Source organism: Gobius niger, assembly GCF_951799975.1.
Source record: "Gobius niger genome assembly, chromosome: 6".
NCBI lineage: Eukaryota > Metazoa > Chordata > Actinopteri > Gobiiformes > Gobiidae > Gobius > Gobius niger.
Window position 1 is genome coordinate 13,522,019 of NC_136857.1, and position 22,851 is coordinate 13,544,869.

General features: G+C 41.2%; 6 protein-coding genes across 6 annotated transcripts in view; 1 reads left to right on the forward strand and 5 right to left on the reverse strand.

The window, feature by feature from the left end:
- LOC306964969 (homeobox protein Hox-D3-like) overlaps nucleotides 1–15,558 on the reverse strand; it is a 42,093-nt gene extending 26,535 nt beyond the window's left edge. The window contains exon 1 of the mRNA XM_079559147.1: nucleotides 15,449–15,558. The gene's annotated coding sequence lies outside the window, so the exon portion shown is untranslated. The remainder of the gene's footprint in view (nucleotides 1–15,448) is intronic.
- The window catches only part of LOC306964035 (rho-related GTP-binding protein RhoA-A-like), a 470,655-nt gene that overhangs the window by 379,970 nt on the left and 67,834 nt on the right, over nucleotides 1–22,851 (reverse strand). The gene's annotated exons all lie outside the window — the stretch shown is intronic.
- znf740b (zinc finger protein 740b) overlaps nucleotides 1–22,851 on the forward strand; it is a 220,933-nt gene that overhangs the window by 118,016 nt on the left and 80,066 nt on the right. The gene's annotated exons all lie outside the window — the stretch shown is intronic.
- On the reverse strand, nucleotides 2,584–5,624 carry hoxc8a (homeobox C8a). The gene is made up of 2 exons (XM_079558443.1): nucleotides 4,904–5,624; nucleotides 2,584–3,884 (listed from the first exon to the last, which is right to left on the reverse strand). Exons 1-2 carry the CDS (start codon nucleotides 5,334–5,336, stop codon nucleotides 3,568–3,570), a joined length of 750 nt encoding a protein of 249 aa, XP_079414569.1. The 5' UTR covers nucleotides 5,337–5,624; the 3' UTR covers nucleotides 2,584–3,567.
- On the reverse strand, nucleotides 8,820–10,521 carry LOC306964944 (homeobox protein Hox-C9-like; the record flags this gene model as incomplete). Its single annotated transcript, XM_079559123.1, has 2 exons — nucleotides 9,963–10,521; nucleotides 8,820–9,064 (listed from the first exon to the last, which is right to left on the reverse strand). The coding sequence occupies exons 1-2, from the start codon at nucleotides 10,510–10,512 to the stop codon at nucleotides 8,820–8,822; spliced, it is 795 nt and encodes a 264-aa protein (XP_079415249.1). The 5' UTR covers nucleotides 10,513–10,521.
- hoxc10a (homeobox C10a) lies at nucleotides 16,287–18,868 on the reverse strand (the record flags this gene model as incomplete). The annotated part of the gene is given in 5 exon segments (XM_079558387.1): nucleotides 16,287–16,558; nucleotides 16,663–16,715; nucleotides 18,012–18,578; nucleotides 18,580–18,652; nucleotides 18,796–18,868. Coding segments are annotated over 5 exon segments (1,038 nt in total).

Consider the following 22,851-nt stretch of genomic DNA (forward strand, 5'->3'; position numbering starts at 1 on the left):
CCAATCACAGAGAGGATTCAGTCGTAAACTTTTATTACTCAGCTGTAAATTTCTCTCTTTAACAACCAGGAATGTTTGCACCCATCTTTTTTTACTTCTTTTCGAATGGAAAAAACTGCACAAAAGGCAATGGAGAATTTCTCAAATCACACAATTTAAATACGCGTATGACAGTTCATGTATATTATGGGCCAGGCTCTGTGGAGCAGCTATAGGCCAAATGCTAAGGAAAAGAAAGTGCAAAAAAAAGGGAGGGGCTGAGGGAAACAGAGGCGTTATGAGAGATGAAAATATGGGAAAATTTGGAGTGCGTCTTAAAAATAGAATCGTAAACATGTCCAAGTCTTGTCCATTCATAGGCGTTCAGCAAACATCAGGCATTTTGGTGCGTATCGTCATCATCGACCCCTGCAAAATATGCCATGACGCATCCACGTTGAAATTCTACTAAACCGAATTTGATGAAAACAAAAACAAACAAAAAATGATCAGCATTGAGCTCAGATGTGGTCCAGGCTACGACAAAGATCTACGAGGACGTGAAGTGAGAGCAAGAAAAATGACGCATTCGCAAAAAGCGCTCATAAATTTTTTAAGCCACAGAGGGAGAAAGGACGTGACCACTTGCATTTTGAACATTTTCTACGGTTTCAGAGAAAGGACGAAACCGAAATATATGTCTAACCTACATGTGGAAAGCCATTCGTGATCATTTAAGCAAATAAGCGCATAAAAAGCTGGAGGGATTTTTAACTCATTCAACTGGAATTCTCGGAACATCTAAAGAAAAGGGTGTCTGCTATAACATGAGACAGGCTAAAATAAAACTTCAAGTAAAAGCAGATTTTGTCTTTGTTTTGGTAATATGAACAATAACCTCCCTGTAATGATGTTACATACTTGCTGGTGATGATGCGCCGTGTGTGTCCTTGCAGGCCATGGTCCGCACTGAGCCCAGACCGACGCAAACAGTCACCGAGCTGCGTCTTTACACCACCAATAAACTTTACAGCAGCTAGCTTAAACTTTATTGGCAATGTCAGCCCCATGCTAAAAGTACACACACAATGGCCATATGAGGCACAGAATAGGTGTCACTTAGAAGCACAACAACAACTTGGATGCGCCTTTACGCACAGACGTAAATGGGACAAGTTGCCTAAATATGAGGGCATTTTCTTTCTTAAAAGGAGGCTGTATACAAGTCATTTCAGCCTCAATATTTGCTTACTATGTACCGTATTTAGCAAGTTAGTAATATTTCGACTGAATCCAAGGCTTGCGATGTGCCTTGCGCGTTTCCTTTGGCCTATGGACAAACGAGCCACACATAAGCCTGCATACACAATATTACAATGATCTGTATTCTCACAGCAATCATTTTTGCTCACATTACAGAGACTCTATTATATTATTTTCCGTGGTAGCCTATTTGCATCCTGTGAACGGTTCTTTCACTTTAACTTCAAGTAGCAGTGAGCGGACGACTGACTGAGAGAGACGGAGAGACAGACAGCAGTCTAATAAATAATTTAACGCAAGCGCACACAAAACAACTATAAAGCCCATCTAATTTTAAATCTTGGAAGGGGCGGGGCACCAACATCTCATTTTTCGGATAAACTTGTGAACCAAAAATAGCCCTCATAAAGTTTTATTTTACGAGTTTAGTTTATGAGTGCAAATGACATTTTGCTTTATAGTCAGGGGATCGCGTTTCTATCGCAACAGCCAGCATAAGCTGCATATGACCCCGTGTAACAACACAACATTTGTGGTTTGTACGCACTATTTTACATCCGTTTACTCCAGATCCCGTCTTCATCCCGGTCTCACATTAACAGCTTCGGGGATTCCGACTATTTCTTTTTTTTTGGACGTTATAGCCTTTACATCCAAGAGCAGAAATGATCAAGACCACTCTCTATTTCAAAAACAACACGTATATGGACGACTTAAGCTCACCCGGTTTGCTTTGCGATTGTTTACGTAGTTTACAGTATTGTGGCACCACATAACGTGTTTGTCATCCCTAACAGTTATTATTCTTTCCCGAGATTCATTAAAACGGCTTAGAGTCCTCCCTTAAGACCAGAAGCTTATTATTACTGGGATGAATCAAACGATGCGCGTGACTTTGACTGCGCGCGCACTGTGTTTTTCCATTGACGGAAAATTGATACTTCATGTTTACCTATTTGGGTTGATAATGGGTGTAGGTAGGCGATCCTTTATTCCCTCGTTTTATACTGATGTAATTTAGTGCATTTTGTTTCCATTTATTTATTTTTTATTGAAAGTGTTGGTTTTGATGTTTGACGTGTGAAAACTGGCTGCATGTGAAATTGATTACGTTATGGCTTAGGCCTATAGTGCTGTATATCTGATGTGTGTGCTGATATCCAATGCATGTACGTAATAAAGAACATATATAATAGTGAGCCATGTTGTTTATTCGTGATTTTTACATCAACAACGGCGGAGACAACAATTCCGTCTTTCACAGAAGAAACACCAGGAAACGAGCATATTGTTAACATCCATATATAACAAGACGTACATAAAGGTTATACTCAGTGCAAAACAACTACGCTATATCACCAGCACATTAAAATAAAGACTCCTTTATGTTTCAAATGTGTGTTATTGTAGCAGGTATAATCGTACACATCGTTTAAATGTGCGTAATAGGCAGTTTTAGTTGTTGGGGAAACAGCTTAGATCAATTCAGAGCGATGCCCGAGAAAGAGCGTGGAATAAAATTCAGTGAAGGGCAATGTCTCTGAGTTTAGGTAGTGCCGTATAGAGTACAATCTTAAAAAGGGTTGGCTTAGAGCTAATTGTCTTCAAGACTTAAATTGTCCTCAACAAGTGTATATTATAGGGTAAATGCTACACAGATAACTTAATAGAATAATAGAAGGTTATATAACACTTTGAAATTAAAATCATACGAAATCTGTATTCAAAAATCTCTATTGCAATTCCCCCAGGTTTAGGTAGCATCAGAGAATTTCAAACGATTGCATTTCCCTGGTAATCCTAGAAAAAGTAAGTCTGAGGAGCTAATGGCTATCTATAGGCCATTCACATAAAACGATAAAGAGTAACAATCAAGATTCGAACTGGTTCATACACAGACTGTGCATCGATGTGACTCGACATTTCCTACCGGGCCTACACTTCCGAAAGGCTCTGAAATGACACTTTAAATGTTGGCTGGTATCTATTTACAAAACATGTTGGCGTTGGTCTTGATCTTATTTGGCTATGCGTTTTTGATCAAAGCACATTTTTAAAAAATAGTGATGCCATTTTCCATCGAACATGCGTTATTTACCGATACAGGATTTTTGAAGGCTTCGAACCTCTCTGAAAATACAATGTTAAAATACTGGTCAAATTTGGACTTTTTATGAGCGCAATATTCGTGGGATTCTCTCCCTTTTGACAAAATGAAAGGGTGGTCGTAAAGTTGATGCTCTTTGCCTTCTTCTGACTCTAGGTCTGTTTATGGGGCCTCGCTTTTCACTTTTCAGCCATATAACCATAAAAAGGACCATAAAATCATTCCTTGGCCTCTTCCTTCTCTTCCGCTTCTTTCTCCTCGGTTTCTTCCCCTTCACCGTCCTCGTTGCCCTCCTCTTCGGCCTCGGCTTCAGCCTCTCCTCTCTGACCTGGAAACTTGTCTTTGTTGTTCTCCTTTTTCCACTTCATCCTCCTGTTTTGAAACCAGATCTTGACCTGGCGCTCGGTGAGACTGAGGGCATGCGACACCTCGATCCGTCGTTTGCGCGTCAGGTAAGGGTTGAACAGAAACTCCTTCTCCAGTTCCAGAGTTTGGTAGCGACTGTATGTTTGCCTGCCGTTTCGTCTTCCTGGGGCTTAAATGAAATAAAGCAAGAGGTTAGCCCGGACTGACCACGGTCCCCCATAAAAACACTCTGATGACTTATAATTAATTTTACATTTACTTAAATTCCCTCACGGTGAATACTAATAGCTCTGCTTCTTTAATTTAGCTCCCGAGTGCGGACAGTAACTCATGGACAACTTATGATGTAGACCTTTCTGATTTTTTATATTTTTTGTAAAGATATGCTCATAATGCAGCCTATGTTGTTGCAGATTAGCATCTGTCACTCATCAATTCGTCTCTCCACTGAAATACTCGGTAAGTGTTTAATTGTCAGATAAAAAATGTTAATTAAATGTAGCCTAGGCTTAAATTAGTTGTGTGAGAACAGTTCTTTGTCTTGCACGCAAGGTTTGGTATGTTGCCTCTATACACAATTCTCTGTTGCAGCAATCTGAAAAGGCTTTAGTGATAAACACCTGCCTTGCACCTATAGTGGAGGTAATACAGAGTAAGGTTTACAACAGAGAAGCCGTGAATTAAGTTTGTATCTAGCACAGCTCATATGAATATGTCTGAGAGTCACTGGGCCTCAGTCAGATTTCGCTTAAAACCGAACTTCTTGACTCGTGGTCATGTGTGTGTTTGGCATCTACATCTGTCACAGCTGTGTAGAGGCTCTCCGTATTTTCAACTTATCCATCTTTCCTTACAGTGCTTTTACAGCTTGTGAAATATCTTATGTGGACGGTAATTGACTTCAAAGACCTGGTGTCATGAGCTATGTTTCGTAATTGAGCTTTTTAAAGGCACTTTTCAAAGCAACCACTCAGCTCTGTATGGACATGTGCTGCAGAGCTACAGCAGCCTGCAGTACAGGTTGTATGTGCCTCATCATGTCCATCTCACGTACATCGTTTTATAGTTTAACACACTTGTGTTAGACTTATTTCGCATACAGACAGTCACACGCGCGTACACAACACGTATAGGCACACACACGCACCAACATTGAAAGAATATAGGAAATGATAGTATGATTCTGACCGTGGGGTCTCATCCAAGGGAACATAAGACTGGGAGAGGAGTTTTGATTTAAGTGGCCTTGTCCTTCTCCGGGGTTAGAGCTGCCCGACGATTTACAGTCTGGGTATTGCGCTAGGCTTGCGTCTTGCTGGGTACCATAAAGCGTTTGCCTCGGAAGAGCTTCATATCCATAAAATTTCGTTGCATCTCCGTGGCAAGCCAGGGCGCAGGGGTTTTGCTGGTATCCGGGGTTGGAGATCCCCGTAGTTCCATGGAAAAAGTCCTGCACATGATGGGACGGGTGTTGGAAGCCCGGTGCGGCTGCTCCAGGTCCGTAGACCAGTGTGTGGCTGCGGGCAACGCTCTGTGGAAACCTGCAGTCATAGTAAGTTGGCTCCAGTGACTCGCTTCCTTTGTACTTTGAAAAAAGAGGGTTAACAAAATAGGAGCTCATGTTGAGTTAGCATCAAGCACACGCGCGTTCTCGCAGCAGATAATCTTCTTAAGGATGATGGCAGCCTTTTGTTTAGGGTCCCAACTCGTTCAGCGCACACAAGCAGACAAACCGGAACTAGAAGAAACGCTGCCCCTTTGGACAATATACAGCAGCTCACTCTCTCAGAGCCGTTCCTCGGTGGATTTCAGTGCGTGTTCCCAGGTTGTGCGGTTGCTTATTGCATGTGCTTTGAATGTGCGTTAAAGCTAATGTCAAGGAAGCTACCCTGCTCCCAACCGGCACCAGTCCCAGACGCTGCTCTTTTTCCTTTTTTTTTTTTTTTTTTTTTTTTTTTTTTAGCTTCCCACCCAACCACCCCCACCACGGTCGCCCCGCTCCTCACCCTCCCTCCTCACCCCCACCCCTTCATCTTTTCAGCGACCGGTCAGACGTGGGCTCTACGTATATCCACCTTGAGAGCAGCTGCACTAATCATAAGCAACGGCAAAGACGCTTTAAATATGATTCATATTGTGTTTCGAGGCTTGTGTTTTTTTTCTTTTTTCTTTTTTAGGATTTGATCACGTGAAAACAACAGCATCGTGTTACAGGTATAGAGACTGTCGGGTTGTCGATTATAACTATGACTTTGTATGCAGTTAGAAAGAATTACGCGCGTGCTCTTTGCTAAAGCTTGTGCGTAATTCTAAAACGTCAAGGTCCACTGTTTTGAAAGTCAATTAAAGAAGTCCCAATTACAAAAATATGTGTGCAGTGCAGGTGCAAAGAGAAACATCCACAGTGTGTTGTAATCGAGAAAGGCCAGCGTTCGCCGTAAAACACTCGCAAATATAAACACGACCTATGAATACTAGGTGCCACTTACTGACCCCGTAAAACCGGCGCGCATTAGCTGTAAATCTCCCCACGTGGACCAGTTCATAAAATGCTAGAAGGCTACACACAATTGCCATATCCCCAGCTCAACAGTTGTACCGGGACCCTCTTTGGCTTTGCGAGAATATGCCAGTGTGGTTTTGGTGCGGTTACTGACGATTTCGACACATCGTCGTAAAATATGAAAGGCGCGAGGGGCGAATTTATAGACCTCTTACACTCTATAAATATGCAGATTGCCAATCATTGTTTCCACTTCTGGGGACTTTATGGTGCAGCTGCACATATTTGTATTTCACAGACCTACACTGTATGCATGGCTATATGGTTAACATCATCATCATTATTATTATTATTATTATTATTATTATTATTATTATTATTATTATTATTATTATTATTATTATTATTATTATTATTATTATTATTATTATTATTGCTGCTGTTGTTTCTGTTATTATCAACTTTATGTCTGTTACTATATATCTGCAATGTTTTTGGATGTAATGGCTGTGTTATTACTTATGTATTGACTTTGTACATTTATCATTAAAATACTGACATTTAAAACAAAGTATTCTTCTTTGATTTCATGGGTTTGTCGTGATCTTATCAATTAGTATAAGTATAATCAATCTATTGGCTATAGGCCACATATGAACTCAATATAACTATTAACCAATACCAGTGTTTGGATCTTATTCTGCTAAATTAGAAACCACGAGTCTAAATAGGCCCATCATACCTTCAGTATGGACATCACACATACAATTACACACATTCACGAACAATTCAACGACAATGCTCAATAAAACTTTTATGGCCTACTTATGGAGACCAAGTCAATAAGCAGCTCAGTGCGTTTTTTATTTCGATCTGTGGCCGATTAAACTGAACACAGGAGCTCAAACAAATCTGTCATTTTGTCATCGATAGAATATACTCTTCATTTTCAACCAAGTCACAAAAGGGACAAAAAAACCCTCGTAACACACTGCTTTGCCTCAAACCATGGATCAACAGCGTCCTCTAGTGTCCAAAGGCGTCCTTAACGCGCTGTGCTCCACCAATCAGAAACCACAGTAGTCTGGACGCAAAGCAGCTAGGACTGTCTGGACAGTGGTCTACTATTCCCTTTTTAAAAAAAAAAACATTGCAAAGATAAATGAGCTATACCATTCTAGAAATTAATGCTTTCTGATTTGACTTTCGTTTCTTCCTACATACAAGACCAGATTTTCACCAGACATGAGTGCACTCGAGCACTCCTGTTATGCAAAATAAATATTGGCTTTTGCCTGTATAATTGATGCATTATAGAGCACTTAAAAGAACAGCACGGTTGCTGATGGCCATCAGGAAAGAGTAACTTAAACATTGCGCATGGCTCTCCTTTGAACGAGTCAGCCACCTCCACCACCGGCCATTAAAACCATAAAGTAATTTAGCCCAGACGTCTAGCCAGTTAGTCGAGTTTGCTTTGTTCGTCTGCATTTGAGACAAACAGCCGTGCTCCAACAGGGGCAGTAAAAGTGGCATTTTTGTCCGAGCTGGATTGGTCTTTTGAAACGACAGCATCCTGTCCTTATTGTCTAACGCCACAAAAAGGCAATTTAGGTTGATCTCAGGAAGCAAAAGTGAGACATTGGATGAAGTGGCCCTCACAAAAACTGTTGAGGCAGATTTTAGTTTTAGATCGTGTTCAAGATGGACAAATGCGCAATTTCTTCTTTATATTGTATATTCGGGAAGCACCAAGCAGCATCAATGTGTTTACTCACATTTTGTGTGCCGATACTCGACACCAAGGAGGCATTAGCGAATGCGTTTTATTGGATCAAAATCTTTGTGTGTTCAATGTTAAATGTAAATGGTTGTTAAGTGGTTAATGCAAAATGTGGATTCATGGTTCATTGGTGAAAACACACACCTCGTGATTCCATAACCAAATGAAAACAGTTGTGCCGCAAGCTTTACGCGCTCACTTTAGATGCTCTGTAATACTCATGTTCCAGGGTTGTTGTGTTTTGTTTAACAATTGACATTTGAAGTTGACTTTTACTCAACACCAAAAACAGACGATTTACGAATTTCGTGTTTATCTTTATATTTACAGAAAACCATAACACACTTGTTTCACAATCAGATGAGTTACAGACAAAGAAAATACAAAATACAGAAACAAGTATAGTCACAAAATGCAGGGACAGGGTAATAGCGCGGATGCCCTTTCTTTGGACACCTGCACATCAATGATAACACATCCTAGAAATAAATTATTGTGTCTTTTGGAAATCTAAAGGAATTCAAGTATTCTCTCTGGGGACAGTATCCAAACATTCTCCATTTTTTTTACAAAAGCATACAAAAAATAACTATACTGCTATACGTCCTCTGTTTAATAATAAGCTACTTTTAAAATGCCATTTGTACGGACACGAAATTGTGCACTGAGAAGAAAGGATTTTAAAACAGTCTCAATGTTAAGGGTAATATAAATCAACAAAGTGATAAATACGAGGAGGAAAAGTTTTGGTTCGACTGTGCCGTCCATTCCACTAGTAGTTGTCCTAGTTCGAATATGACAAAAAATAATAGTCCGCGTTATTGTTCTTTGCTCTCTCCCTTTTCTTTATTCATTTTCTTCATCTTCATTCGCCGGTTCTGGAACCAGATTTTGACCTGCCTCTCGGTCAGATTCAGGACTCTGGCGACTTCGTACCGCCGGTCCCGTGTGAGGTACATATTAAACAAAAACTCCTTTTCGAGTTCGAGAGTCTGGTATTTTGTATAAGGACATCGCTTCTTCCTCGTTGATCGGGCGTGTATCCAATTTGCCACCGGATTGTCTGCAAATTACAAAGAATCATAAGAAGAAGAATCATTTACACACAGATACAGCCATGTTTTTTTTTTTCTAATTGCGCAACACTTTCATAGGATAAGATTAGCGAATTATTATGCAAACCAAAACATGAAAAGATAATAAATATACAGATTACAGATCAGAAAAATACAGGGTGGCTTAAAAATGGTCTAAAAGGTACACATTTCTTGTCCCCTTAACATGTGAGTAACATCGTCGTAAAATAGCCAATGTGCTTATTCACTTTATTGGCTCATAAAGTGGCCCCGGGTTCAAGCTTTAACAGGTCCGTGTTGAAAGTCCTCGGGTAAAGCCCAAGTCCCAACATTCCTGAAGTCTGTTTAGTTTGTTATGCCTAATTGATCTGAACGTGTATTAAATTTACTATATTCACAACACACTTTGCAAGTGAGCTCTGCCACGGAGGGACAAATGTGTGTTACTCTCCCCCCCATAATGGCACAAAGGGCAAGTCGGTTTATAGTCTGATGCGCCACGTGTGATGTTTTGGAGTCCAAATTATTATTTAAAAAAACAACAAAGCATCAGAAATGATCGTTCACATTTCACATTAAAGGGATGCCTTGAATGTTTCCCTCCACTGTGACAATCCTCCAAATTCAACGTCTTGTTGTAGGTTTGGTTTGAGTCCATGTTTACAGCCCTGTCTGTTTTATAGCCCCAATATTAGCCTGGTAGCGTCTTTTATAGTTCCTAAATCTATTCCCAGCAGATGCGCTTCACGTGTTCGACACAAAAGGGACTAGGAAACAGCTTATAGTTTCTCTTTACGAGGAGCATAAAAATACCTTCAGCGAAAGGCACAACACATCATCTCCGAAAGGAATCCCACCCGCCTGGATACAGGAGCTTGAACTTACTCGGATCTAGCTCCGGCTTGTCGTCTTTATGTTTCCCAGAAGCCAGCTCCAACTCCGGAGAGGGTGCGCTCGGGTGCGTCTTGTCTCGTAGGTCAGTAGGGGAGCAGTACAGATAATCCGTGTAGGTCCTTCCACTGGAGCCGAGGCACTCGCCGGCTCTGTGGTCCTGAAAGTGCCGGCTGTTTGCTGCGTAGCCGTGGAAAGGCACTGCGCCGGAGATTGGCTCCAGCCATGAGCGCACGTACCGCGAGTCTGTGCCTAAGTGCGGCTGGTGGCTGTAGGGGTGGTAAACGACAGAGGACTGCGAGTGGACCGGTGGCCACGAGCTGGAAAACACGGGTGGCTTTGGTGCGAAGCTGCAGGAGGGGAACTCGGCGCACTCCGGGACTAGGGACGTCGGGCGAGGGCCAACTGGGTGCGAACCGGTCGCTGAAAATCGACTGGCAGCGAGGACATCCTCATTCTCGTGGTTGATCAGGGAGTCCACATAATAATTAGTTATGGGACCCGTGGTCGACATGTCGATGCGTCCAAGCTCTTTTACATGCATCCGATTATTATATGGACTGTATGTGTACTTTTTATCTAGCCATAGAACAATCAAGGCAGGTAATTATTTCTCTGCGCTTCCCTGTCCGCGATTGGCTACCTCAACAACACGTGATTATATTTACCCCCTGAAAAAGTGTACAGTGGATCAATGCGCCACACATCCAAGGACACCTCTTTAAAGAAATCTAATTAAAAAATGCACCATTTCGCTCACGGGGCAGTCAGAGGTGACTTCGGGGAGATCAATGTATTAAAAAAATATATGAATAGGTTTTAACGGCGCAAAAAAGAGGCGTATCTCTCGACGAAGCACAGACATGCGCGCAGTAAAAAGCGACGGAGGCACTATTTGATGGTGTAATCAATCTCTGTCTATCCAGCCCTGTGTTAGTCTTTATGGATAGAACTGCTGCAGTCACTGGTCTGCGCGTTTTATTGTTGCTGGACGACATCTCATCATGTTTGTTTATTAATTTGGTGTGTTATGAAAGTGTTGCCTAATTGAATACGTAGCCTTGGCAATATAAACTGATGGCAGAGAGCGTCGCATGATCCCTACAACAACAATAAAGTTATCTTAACAGACAACACGGGACAACGTTTCCAAACTGGCAGATAAAGGAAGAAGCATCAAGATTCTTGACAACTGGAGAGGGCTATATTGGCTGGTGGCCGTTCGTGTTTTTTATGCACATCCATAAATTTTAACGAGGACCATTTGATTGTTCATAAACGTGTCGTTAATAAGACTGCGCCCGATTTCTTCCTTTAGAGTAAAACTGTGCGCACAAGAAGCTAGTCATATCAAATGGAAAAGCCCGTGCAGGAAGCGAGAAGACTGCAGAGTGGAGGAGGTAAAAAGGCTCATTAAAGGACTAACTAGAAAGCATTTATAAGATATTGGATACTGTTGCAGTGGCTCTAATGGCGGTGGCTCGCTGTTTTACACCGGGCCAGCTTGTCACTTAGTAGCCTGTGAAATAAACTCTGCAGGTCGCAACAAATAAGGCAATATGATGAGCTTTGAGTAAGAAAAACCGGGCAAGGCGCGTGTCATAGAAAACAATCAGGCACCCGGTATATTAGCAACTATAGCCGCTTAAATGACCCTTGTGCAATTAAATCTGGTGACACAAAATAATCCCTAGATTGCATATGTATGCGCCTACGTCTACTGAAGTTCGTACATAAAAATAAAAATAAATACAAAATGATACAGTGATTTTATTCTTCCCTCTCGGAACTCAAAAGCATCCATTTGGTGAAACTGTTATTCAAGAGTGTCTATTCTAAAATATAGCCTATATGACAACGCTTTTTACCTTTGTATTTGGAGTGCAGTAGCGGATTACACCGATGAACTTTGGCCATCGTCCCAAATGCGTCCAACATTTGACACGTTTATTAAGGAATCTCTCAAAACAACTTAATGTGACGCGTCCATTTTAAAAACGCATAGTCGCATTTTGACACAATACTCAACTATGGGAACAGCACATTGAAACTAGCCTATTGCACACTGTTAAAGAACTATAGAATGCACCTGGTTTGTCTTGGCTAAGGACAAGATTCAAACATGTTATATTTAGGCTGTGTGGCCAGAAAAGGCGCCGATAGGTGTCCTGGCGCGGGCGCAGACTAATCTCAAACGTTAGCCTTGGTGAGTGTAGCCGCTGCTGACAGAGAGACACAACTCTGACACAACTCAGGGTCTTGAGAAATGGAGTAATATTAGATAAACGTCCTTTATTCTAATGGCGCCATTAAACCTGAAAGGGAAGTGCTCTGCGACCTTTATTACAAAAACATACGACAATAAACGCTTTAAAGGGCCATGTGTCAATGAGTCTAGACCTGTTTAGTACACTTAATAGCTGTAGGAATGGATTCTAAATTGATCTATGTAGTTACTGTTGTGTATGTCTAATAAGAAGTGCGCGTATGTAGGTGTGTGTGTGCGCGTGTGTGTGTGTGTTCGTATATTCATGATATTCTATCTATTTTATATTAAACTTGAGACATATGTGCACCAGCAAAGCATGATCCTATAAAATGAATAAATAAAGTCAAAACAGTGATTATGTGTGCCCCTTAACCACTTTTTGTGTCATGTGACTTTTCATTGGTCTTGAGCTAATATGACAAGTGTTTTTTTTTGTTTTTTTTTACACTGCTTTATACTTTTAACTCGTTAAAACATACCTGACACAGATATTTAAATATATCGGCAGCAACAAAGTTTGATTTGAGATAAAGTGCGCACATTTCTGCAGAACATCAAATGTAAATGCTCACGTGCGTATAATTGATGAGTTTATTAACAGACCTTTTTTTCGTTTTTCTTTTTTTTTACATTGTTGTTTATAATTAATATAAAGTAGCCTTTAGTAGGAGTACAAACATGGGGCAAGATTTCATTACAGTGAATTGTTCTGCATTGGACACAGGTACAGGTGGCAGACAACCCTTCCAATGCGCGTGAGACTCGTGTAAAATATCAAATTATTTGATATCTTAGAAAATGATTTAGCATAGATGTCAGGCCTGCTTTGATTTGACATTTCATTTTATTGGTGTTTCTGCAGCGAAGGTGCTTGTAAAATGCAGGGTGGAGACTCGAGAAAGATTTAAGCTCAAGTTACACGAGCGCGCTTCATCTTAAAGTGATGGATGAAATGCAAATTTATACGACGAAAAATAGCCACAAGCTTCAACACACTTTCCTGTCATTAAAGTCTTTAAGTCCCGTATAGGCAAACAAACTAAGAGGGGGCGCGTTATGAAACAGTTATAACATCCAATAATATCTTGGTACTATAGGGTTTTATATAGTCTCGCTTTGCACTCGGTCTAAGTGCGGTTTAGTCACAATTATATTAACCCGTATTTTTGTTCAACTAACATATGCATTAAATAAACAAAAATGTCTAACTTTTACCAACAAACGTCTGTGTTAAAATAAAACAATGTTCTAATCTCTAGTCTTGCTCGGAGCTTTCCAGTCTAATTGTGTCATTACGCACACGTTGAACTGTCCGGAGGAAGCGGGAGCTTTAGTCGCTGTGCGCACAACAAAGAAAAATTAATGGTTTTATGTTTATATGGTTTTAGGGCGAATCTGCGGAGTTCTCAGAGCTATTTCCTGGTGTTGTAAAGCCTTTGTCAGTGACGCATTCCAAGGAAGACCCTCATTCACAACGCTGAATGAAAGTGACTTTGGATTCCAGACTGTCTCTTCCAGTTGCACTACCGCGATGAGTGAGAGGAGGGATGGGGGGTGCAGATAAAACGAGAAAAGGGCAGACTTTTATTTGATAAAAAATGTTTTGTTTTTTGTTTTGTTGTTTTATATATGGGATTACTTTCATTACAATCATTAAAAGAAATGAACATAAAGGAACAGAGACGGTTATAATTGAATCTCGCAATTAAAGCTGTACAATGATATTTCCAAATAGCTTTTAATATTTGTGGAGTTCTGTCTTATAAAGTTGCCTTTGCACACCATCTACTAAAATGTTACTAATTTGCACTATGTGAGGGGGCGGGGGGCAGATTCATTATTGTTTCTTTATTATTTCATCTGATTTGAGAAAAAGAAGAAAAAAAAGCTCTGCGAATCATTTAAGCCAAAGCGATCTGTTGTTGTTATTGTTGTTGTTTTTGTTGTTGTTGTTTTTTAACACATTCACGGCAACACCAAAATGTTCGTAAACAATAAACCAATTTTGATATTTTCCATAAGCGTGATCAGTCCAAGGTTGTTGCGTAATAAACAAAAAGATGAATAAGCTATTCATCTTACATACATATTGACACACATTTCCAGCAAACACTTCTGACAATTCCTTCATGGAAGAGTATACTATTATAGCCTAAATATGAAGCTCATTTTGGCTTTGTGCTAAATCTCTCTTAGAGTAGCAAATACATGTATACAGCTCGAGTTCCGCGCTAATTACTTAAGCCAGAATTAAACCAATAACGCATAAGGCAAATCCAAGATGACCGCCAATGACAGCATAGGAGGACAATAAACATCAAGGTAATCGTGCAAGAAAGTGTTGAATATTGACATTGATATCATTTTATAATAAATAAAAAAACTGTACAAATACGAGCCCAAAAGCCATCTCGTGCCTCACAGAGGTGCCCATAAAGCAGCTGATGCCACTAAAAGAGAGGCTCTGACAGATGCACCACAACAGTCTCAAACTTTAGCCTGTGTTGTTTACAACCTATTATGCTTCTGAGAGCCTCGCGAGTTTTTACAGCCAGCCACAAATATAGCAGCAAAGAAAGAAGCTCTCTGTCCCAAGGTATTACAGCCCCAGTTCATTTACAATGCCATTTGCGGGGACCTGGATGGCTATAGGGGGTATTCAGCGGAAACTGCTGTGCCCTTGATGAAGACGAACTGACGTAATCAAGGCAGTTTCTTGTTGCCGAGCCAGGAAGCCAACCCCAACAACATGAAACTACCTAAACCACGCTCCAGCTTCGCGCAAAGGGATGAAAATCCAAGGAGAAAATGCATGCAAAAAACCCAAATTAGGATTATTATTTTTTTCTCTCAGCACAAAGAACAGGCGAGTATATCCCACCACACAATCAATATAAATGCTTGTCACGCAGTTCAGTTTACGTTCACTTTTACTTGATATTTGATTTGAATGAACAACCCCTGAACGGTTGTTTAGACTTTCCGACAACTATAAATATATAAAAGTACAATCAGCTGTCAAGATAAATCAAAGCCCCTAAATTCCACTGGAACAGGCGGCAAATAGAAACCTCTCAAAACTGCCGACGTTAGCAGGCGTGCGCAAATGCATGCTGGTAGCTGTCAAAGCGGATGCCCTCGCCTCATGCATAGGCTGTGACATACTTCCCAAAGCAGGAAATCAAAAATACCAAGTCAAATGATGTCCTACCTTTAGTCGAACGGAGGATGACGCCCGCCTTGATGCTTTAGTTATCCTCCACGTGCTTGACGCGAAACCTCCAGTCTGTGGCGTGCCGTCGTCCCCCCCTTGTCTTTATCCACCATTTTTCCCCCCATCTCCTGCGTCCATAAAAAAAAAAGCTCCGTGCATTATCCCGTTGCGGAGGCGGAGGCTGAAGCGGCATGTTTCCTCCAGCCAAGCGCCTTGCCTTGGATCCTGCAGTCTGGATTAGCCCTCCTCCACACACACACACCTTTGAACGCATCTTTACTGCTGCAGCACATTATATTTGCAGATCATAAAATCCACCCCCAACGCTTTCTTGGGCGAACCTGACATTAGAATTTTATGACCTTGACTTACTGTGGTCACCTGGATAATATTTAAATCAACGTTATGGTCTCTCACTCCTAAGACCACTCTTTCTCTCATCCCGTCTCTCACCCCCATCCTTTTATTTCCACACAAAAAAAAAGCCAAGGAAGTTGCCCTTGTTAATTTCCTTCGGTGTTGCAGTCAATTTGTATTTGCATCGCGCAAGATGTTTTAACATCTATAACCGGGAGAAGAAGTTGGCTGTTGAATATTTCCAGCACAGGGACTGCGTCGTTTTCCAATGCAGAGTAATAAAACTGCAGCGAGCAACAAATATGGCAAAGAGTCACCCGTAAATATCAGCAGTCTTTTTTTTTTTTTTTTTTTTTTTTAAAGGAAACTACATGTTGGCTTTTACACACAAAAAGGATGCACGTGTCTGTGGAGCCATGTGGTATCAGTCTGAGCGTATGTGGATCACGTGGTGTGGTGTGCGTAAAGTGTCTCTTCTTCAAGTGTAGTTGTAAATATGTTCTCCCACGCGGCTCTCTCTGCTAAACTTCTTGAGCTTCATTCGTCTGTTTTGGAACCAGATCTTGACCTGTCTGTCGGTCAGGTTGATACTCCGACTGATCTCCAGGCGGCGCTCCCGAGACAAATACATGTTGAACAAAAACTCCTTCTCCAGCTCCAGCGTTTGGTGCTTTGTGTATGGACAGCGCTTCTTCCGTCCACTTTTGGCTTTTAACCAGCTTCCACACGCCTTTTCCGTGGATACATTATCTGATGAAGCAGAAAGGATACCAGCCATTAGTGAACGTTGTTAGAAAATAAAAGGAGAAAAAAAGGAAAAAAGGAAAAAATCCTCAAAATTGTAAAATTTGTACTCTGACTCTGAGGTCCACGAACACGCCCATTTCTCAAATGGTCATCCCCGTTTCTGGATCAAAACGCTCGTTTAATGTGGAGAGCGCATTGCCTACACTGTCTGCAGCCATCTTTGAAAATAATCCGACAACTGAAAATGGCGAATCTTATGTTTCTAACCCCCACTGTTTCCAAATTGCTTTTGTGAGAGGCACGCCTATAATTAGATCAAATTAAACCACCTCTAGTGTAAGCACTTCTTTTGTCAAGGCCCATGGCACCTCAGACTCCCATAAAATGTTATTACTTTTGCTAACAGAAAACCTAAATTGTGTGTTAGAGTGGATCTCGTGGTAAAATGGCTAAAAAGTAACCTGCATAGGCCGACCAGAAAAAGAGATGTAGACACGGGAAAGACGGTGCCGGAAATATGCGTTAATTCCAACATCGGAAAAATACACAAAAAATAACAATTTACTACAAAACCCCGAGTGAATCGTCACAATAGACAAAAGCTAAATTGCACAGCGTCATTTTAACCTTAAGTCTAAACACACACACACACCCACCCACACACACACACATACATCACATGCACCATTACACGTGCACACTTTTCTCTGACGAAAAGAAGTAACTTCACAAACGAATATATATATATATATATATATATATATATATATATATATATATATATATATATATATATATATATATATATATATATATATATATATATATATATATATATATATATATTCGTTATATACACATACATATATATACACACAAAAATGCTAATAGTAGTGGCATAGCATTAATAATAATGTTGTTAATTGGCTAAAAGTATTTTCTTTAGTTTTTATTGTAGTGTGTCTTTTTAAGCCTCGTTCAACTGATTGGATTAAATTGTGCAAAGAAGTGCGCGTAACAAAATAACGCCAAGAAGTTGTATGTTGGATGCTGTACGTATATGCGTTTGTGCACGTGTCACAGAGTGGGCAAATACAGCGCGTGCACCCATCTCGCATTCTCACGCTAATAGAAAAGTGTTAAGTGCCATGGCTACAAAACCCCTGCTGGCGCGGATGCCTGCTGTCATGCCAATCCTGGACCCATGACATGCGCAGACTTAAAACATTTGCGCGTGTATCTTTGCATCATGCTTGTGAATCACACTTTTGCATGCACCAGTGTGAAATTGATGGAGCTGAGAGGCAGAAGATATTGTATTCTACCTTTTATTTCCTGGTCCGAGTTATCAGAGCAGCTGCCAGTCTTTGCTGCTTCTTCCCTCTTGCTATGTTTCTCATTTGTTCTTGTAACATCCCTTGTTTTTCCTTGCGTTGATTTGCTGCAACTAACTGACGCTTTTTCCTCTGCTGAATCAACAGCCAAGTGGGTCAAAGAAGAGGAGCCGGGGGTAAACTGCTGATGGCTGTCCTGTTGCGGCCTGCCTTGGCTGTACACCTGGACAAAGCCGCTGGACGGTGGGACAGTTTGCTCAGGCCTGCGGCTATTGTCTCCTATCCGGATGTAAATCGGCCCTGTTGTCTGCTTCTCCTTATTGCCACAGCCATTCTGATAAAGGCAACCAAACGCCTCCTCCTTGACGTTGCCTGCTGGAAATGAGCAAGGCTGTAAACAGTGTGCAACAAGTTGTTGGTCTCTGCTGGATTCGGGGCCGAGGGTCCATGTGGCTGGCTGTTGGCACATGTATGGCGCATCCTGTATGCTTCCAAAAGCAAGGCTACCTGAAGGATGCTCGACTCTTTGGCACGTTTGTGCAGATTGTCGCAGCCTCACCACATTTCTCATCTCTGAATGTCCGTAGTCTGAAGATAGCGGGGTGTACATTCCAGAGTTGCTGGAATAACCGTCACCCCTAAAGGAAGATGATCCACCCTTCAAGGAATCCATGAGGAAGTTACAAGCCGTTATTCGGACATGACTTTTTTTCTTTCTTTTTTTTTACTACTAGCACTATCAGGTCTAGACTGGGGGAGTTCTCTTGGAGAATCGAGACAGGATGCTGACATCTTTTAGAGAAGGGTGCAAAAATATCAGTTACATTATTAAGGATGCTGGGAGAAATGTCATGTGATTTCCAGACCAATAGAAACGTGGAAGTAGCCTTGGCGCTCCAGACTGACGTGACGTCAGCCCGGTCAAGTTGGGAGAAGAGAGAGCTTTTTCGTGGAGCACGTACGCCACCCTGTGGACCATAAACGGAACAGACAGCAGGCCCAGAAAAGGGGAACAAAGGGCTCACTGCTGCAGGAGAAGCTGCATGGAGAAACTTAACGTGGCTAAAGTTGGATGATTTTAATTCTTTTAAAGGTCACACGTCCACCCGAAAGACAATCTCGACGTTGTTCCAGGTACCTGTGACAATGGAGAAAGAGGGTTTGTCAGGGGGAAAAGGGGGCAGTTTTGTATTTCGTCGAGAGTAATTGTATTTGTATTCATACAATTTTACACATGCACGTGCGTATAGCTAAATAATCCACATGGTCGGTTCCCTATAAATAAATTCACTCGTTTATATATAATTTACGCACGAAACCAAAACCGTACTGGACCGTCAAAGTGACATGTTTTAAATCGAGCACTTGAGCAAGAGATTTTTACCTTTTTATGTTAAAACAAACAAACAGAAAAGGTAACTTTAGAGAAGAGGCCGAACAGGTAAGACTTTCAGCTGCATCGTATTGAATTAATTAACAAAACAGTAATCATAATGTTTAAAATATTGACAGTGAGCAGGAGCCATTAGCTTTGATTACATCACATATTTGGCGCAACATGTTTGGTGCTTTAAATTGCATTAGGCTTATTTTACTTCCAAGCTCAGCTCAATAAATATGCCTGGAATGGATTTAAAATGATTAACAAATTAACTCAAATATATCACTTTAAAGCCAAATAGGCGAAATAAGAGCTACAAGTCGGCCCACTGAGATATAACGTTATTTTGTACAAATCAAGGGACAGATTATTTGTCATTTCTGAAACGTCGCCTATGTTAGGCGACCTATTAGAAGAAGGCTAGTAATTCACTCGGTAGTTGTAGTAGTAGTAGTAGTAGTAGTAGTAGTAGTAGTAGTAGTAGCATCGTCTGTTCGACGCTAATGTTCGTTTATTTCATTCATTGTTTTTTCTGTTTACGTGTACGCACGGCTTTCTGCTTATTTGACATGGAGTCATTAAGCTGTTTATCGAGATAAGTGGGCTGAATGTAAGAATAATAACAATCCATTTGGAAGTTCTGTTTTCTTAATGCAATACTCAAATGTACTTCCATACAAAAATGTCTAGAGCTGCTGCATAGCAGGCTATACGATGATGCTACTCGTCACTGAAATGTTATGGCCTAGCATGCAACGTGGCGTCTTTAGATTTGTGACTAAATATTACATTGGTTTATTTGCATTGTGTGTTTTTTCTATTGTTTATTTTTTGCAGATGTAAATAAACTATAGTTCTATCCATTGTTATATTGTGTTATATTATAACTCTATATTGTTAAAACTGGTGGTGACGTGGAAATGTTGGTATGTTTAAGAACTATTATGTACAAGCGCGTCCGTGTGTTTGCGCGTGTAGCTCAGCACTGTCAAAATAATTGTAGCATTTTTGATGAAGCAAACGCCAAAAGAGCAAGATTTTGTGTTAATGAAAATAGCCCATGTAAATCCTTGTGTTTTGTTCATTATTTTTCATAATTCTGAGGGTTCTTAGAAAGATGGTGAGGAACATTTTCATTCACGAGTCACCAAAGAAGAGCAAAAAATTCACCTAATCTGTAGGTTTGGATTCTCGCTCTCACTCCACTGACACGTACAAAAAATGCAGTGACGCATAGCCTTCGGGCTCCCGTCAGTTCGGCTAAACTCACGCTGCAAGGTTGCTGTGCACCACACTCTTCCACAACAAATAATAGTGGGTTAATTTATGCTTTGTGTTTGTGTTTATACCAAAAATAAATTCAACTTAAGCCAAAAACCTTTGGACATGCGTAAAACAGCGTGCCCAAGCCTCCAGTTTTGGATTCACAGGCCTATATTCAGAATTACATTTGTGAAACGCTACACTAGAATAGTGTCGTGTATGTTTTTTTTTCATGTCCTAGTTATAATTTCTTATTACAATTTAGCTAAGCCAGATAACCGTAATTCAAAAGATCAGTTGGTTGTATTGTAAATGTACCGTTAACATGATGAAACGCCACAAACTGAGTTTAAGGTCATTTGCACATTCAGCGTTCACGCATGGCCAAGGAAATGCGTCCCGGAGACAGCGCGTGCAACTGCCACCGTATTTTACTGTAGTCTTTAATTACACTTGTTTCAACTGGAGCCCACAATTTGCTAAACAATATCACACAAAGCCCCCGACACTCATACCCTTAAGCCCAAGCAAAGGTGAAATCATGGGGCTGATCTTTGTGATCAGCAACTGCAGGCCGACAGACTAACCAACAGGCTAAAGTTACAGTGAGAGCCAATTTAGAAAAACAAGTTACACACGCACATAGCAGGGGGGAAACTGATATTATTATGCACGCACGCTACATCCTCAGGTGGGATGGTTCAGTCGCACATAGTGTGGTGCAAAAGGTTTACTAATCCAATGGCGGTGTTGGTATTCAATAGTCCACAATCTTTATTCTTAGACCTCGAGAAAACACATGCGCTCGACTGAAGGAACGGCGGTTTTTTAATCTATTACTGCTCGTCACTCAGGTAGCCTGTTTTTTCCACCTCTGTAGATGTTTCAACAAGTCATTCAGGGATTACTAGATCTGTGATTCCAGACTTGCAGTGCAACTGTAACCGCAAACCTCAGTCTTTTAACCGTGTAGCGTGTAGTGCACCACCACTATAGGATTCCCATTGCTAACACTGCTATGCTCATCTGACGGAAGCCTTTCCCTCCCCAAGTGCAGCAGCGTGTCTCAAGGATTCTTGCCCCCGTGTGGTCAGCAGAGAACACTTACGGCAGTGTCTGCAGCCTTGTCTTGTTGGTGACGTTGTGCCTTGGAGAAACCTACACATTTTCCACGTCATCGTCCCAGGGCCAAGGTTGGTGGGTGTGGCGAGTGAGTGGCGACGGCAGAAAGGGCTTCCCGTAGCCTTGATCTCAGCAAACGCATTTTTTTTTTTTTTTTTTTTCAGAAGTTGGTCATTCACCGAGCAAACGTTTTCTGACGCAGCTGGTCAGAAATGAAAACACGGTGTCGTTAGGCTATATTCTGCAAAGCTTCTAAAATCCTCAAATCGTTGCTATATTCTGCAAAGTTTTGAATTTCCTCCAGCCGTAAACACTCTTTGATCCGCGCCCAAACCTGCGCAAGATGCAAGTTAACAATTAAAGGACAACGTATCTGAACCACCCACAACTGAGCACACAAAACCGTCGTGTTTACAGAACCACCTACTATGACATGCACTTCAGCGCTTAACCAACAGTTGTTTCCTCTCTCTCTCTTTTAAGACAAAGGCTTATTCACACACACACACACGCACACGCACACGCACACACACACACACACACACACACAAAAAAGACATACAGTTTCATGCGTAATAGCAGGACATTTTACAAGCACAATCAAGTGTATTTACAGAGCGTGCTAAAGCTGGCAAAGTTACCTGCTGTAGTTTAACGCGCAGGGTCAAAGTTGGACTCTCTACACATTCCTTTTCTGTTCCCACTCCATCCCATTGGCCCGTTTTGCCGTGGCACACATTTCCGGGCAAAAGGGGCTCCTTGATTCCACTTTATTGCAGGGGGTTAAAGGTGAAGGCCTTGACATTATTGAAGTTCAAAGACTAGATTTAATTATAAGTAGTAGTTAATGTACACGTGCAATGTCCTCGCTTAGTAGCGCGGGACGCACAGGGCAAAAGCGAATTCCGTTTAAAACAGCGCGCCAATTAAAACGGCTTTGCACTCACTGTATCTTGTTCTGACACCAAACACGTGCACCAATTAGTCCGTTATTATTTATTTGAGCTGAAAGTGTTGGAAACAAATGCGGTTTGGGCCAGAGGGAAAGGTGAGGGATGAATGTAGCAGTGCGTAAAAGTGCTTCACAGAGGATGTCTTTCTTATAATCACCAGCCTTACCAAAATACTGTATCTTAAAAGAATTGAGCTTTGTTTTGTAATAGTGACTGAGCAATAAACGGGCTAAAAACACTTTT

Excerpts from the sequence above, each read along its gene's own strand:
- hoxc8a (XM_079558443.1), bottom strand. The coding sequence starts at position 5,336 with ATGAGCTCCTATTTTGTTAACCCTCTTTTTTCAAAGTACAAAGGAAGC. Across the intron at positions 3,885-4,903 it reads CCCTTGGATGAGACCCCACG|CCCCAGGAAGACGAAACGGC; the intron begins GTCAGAATCATA and ends ATTTCATTTAAG.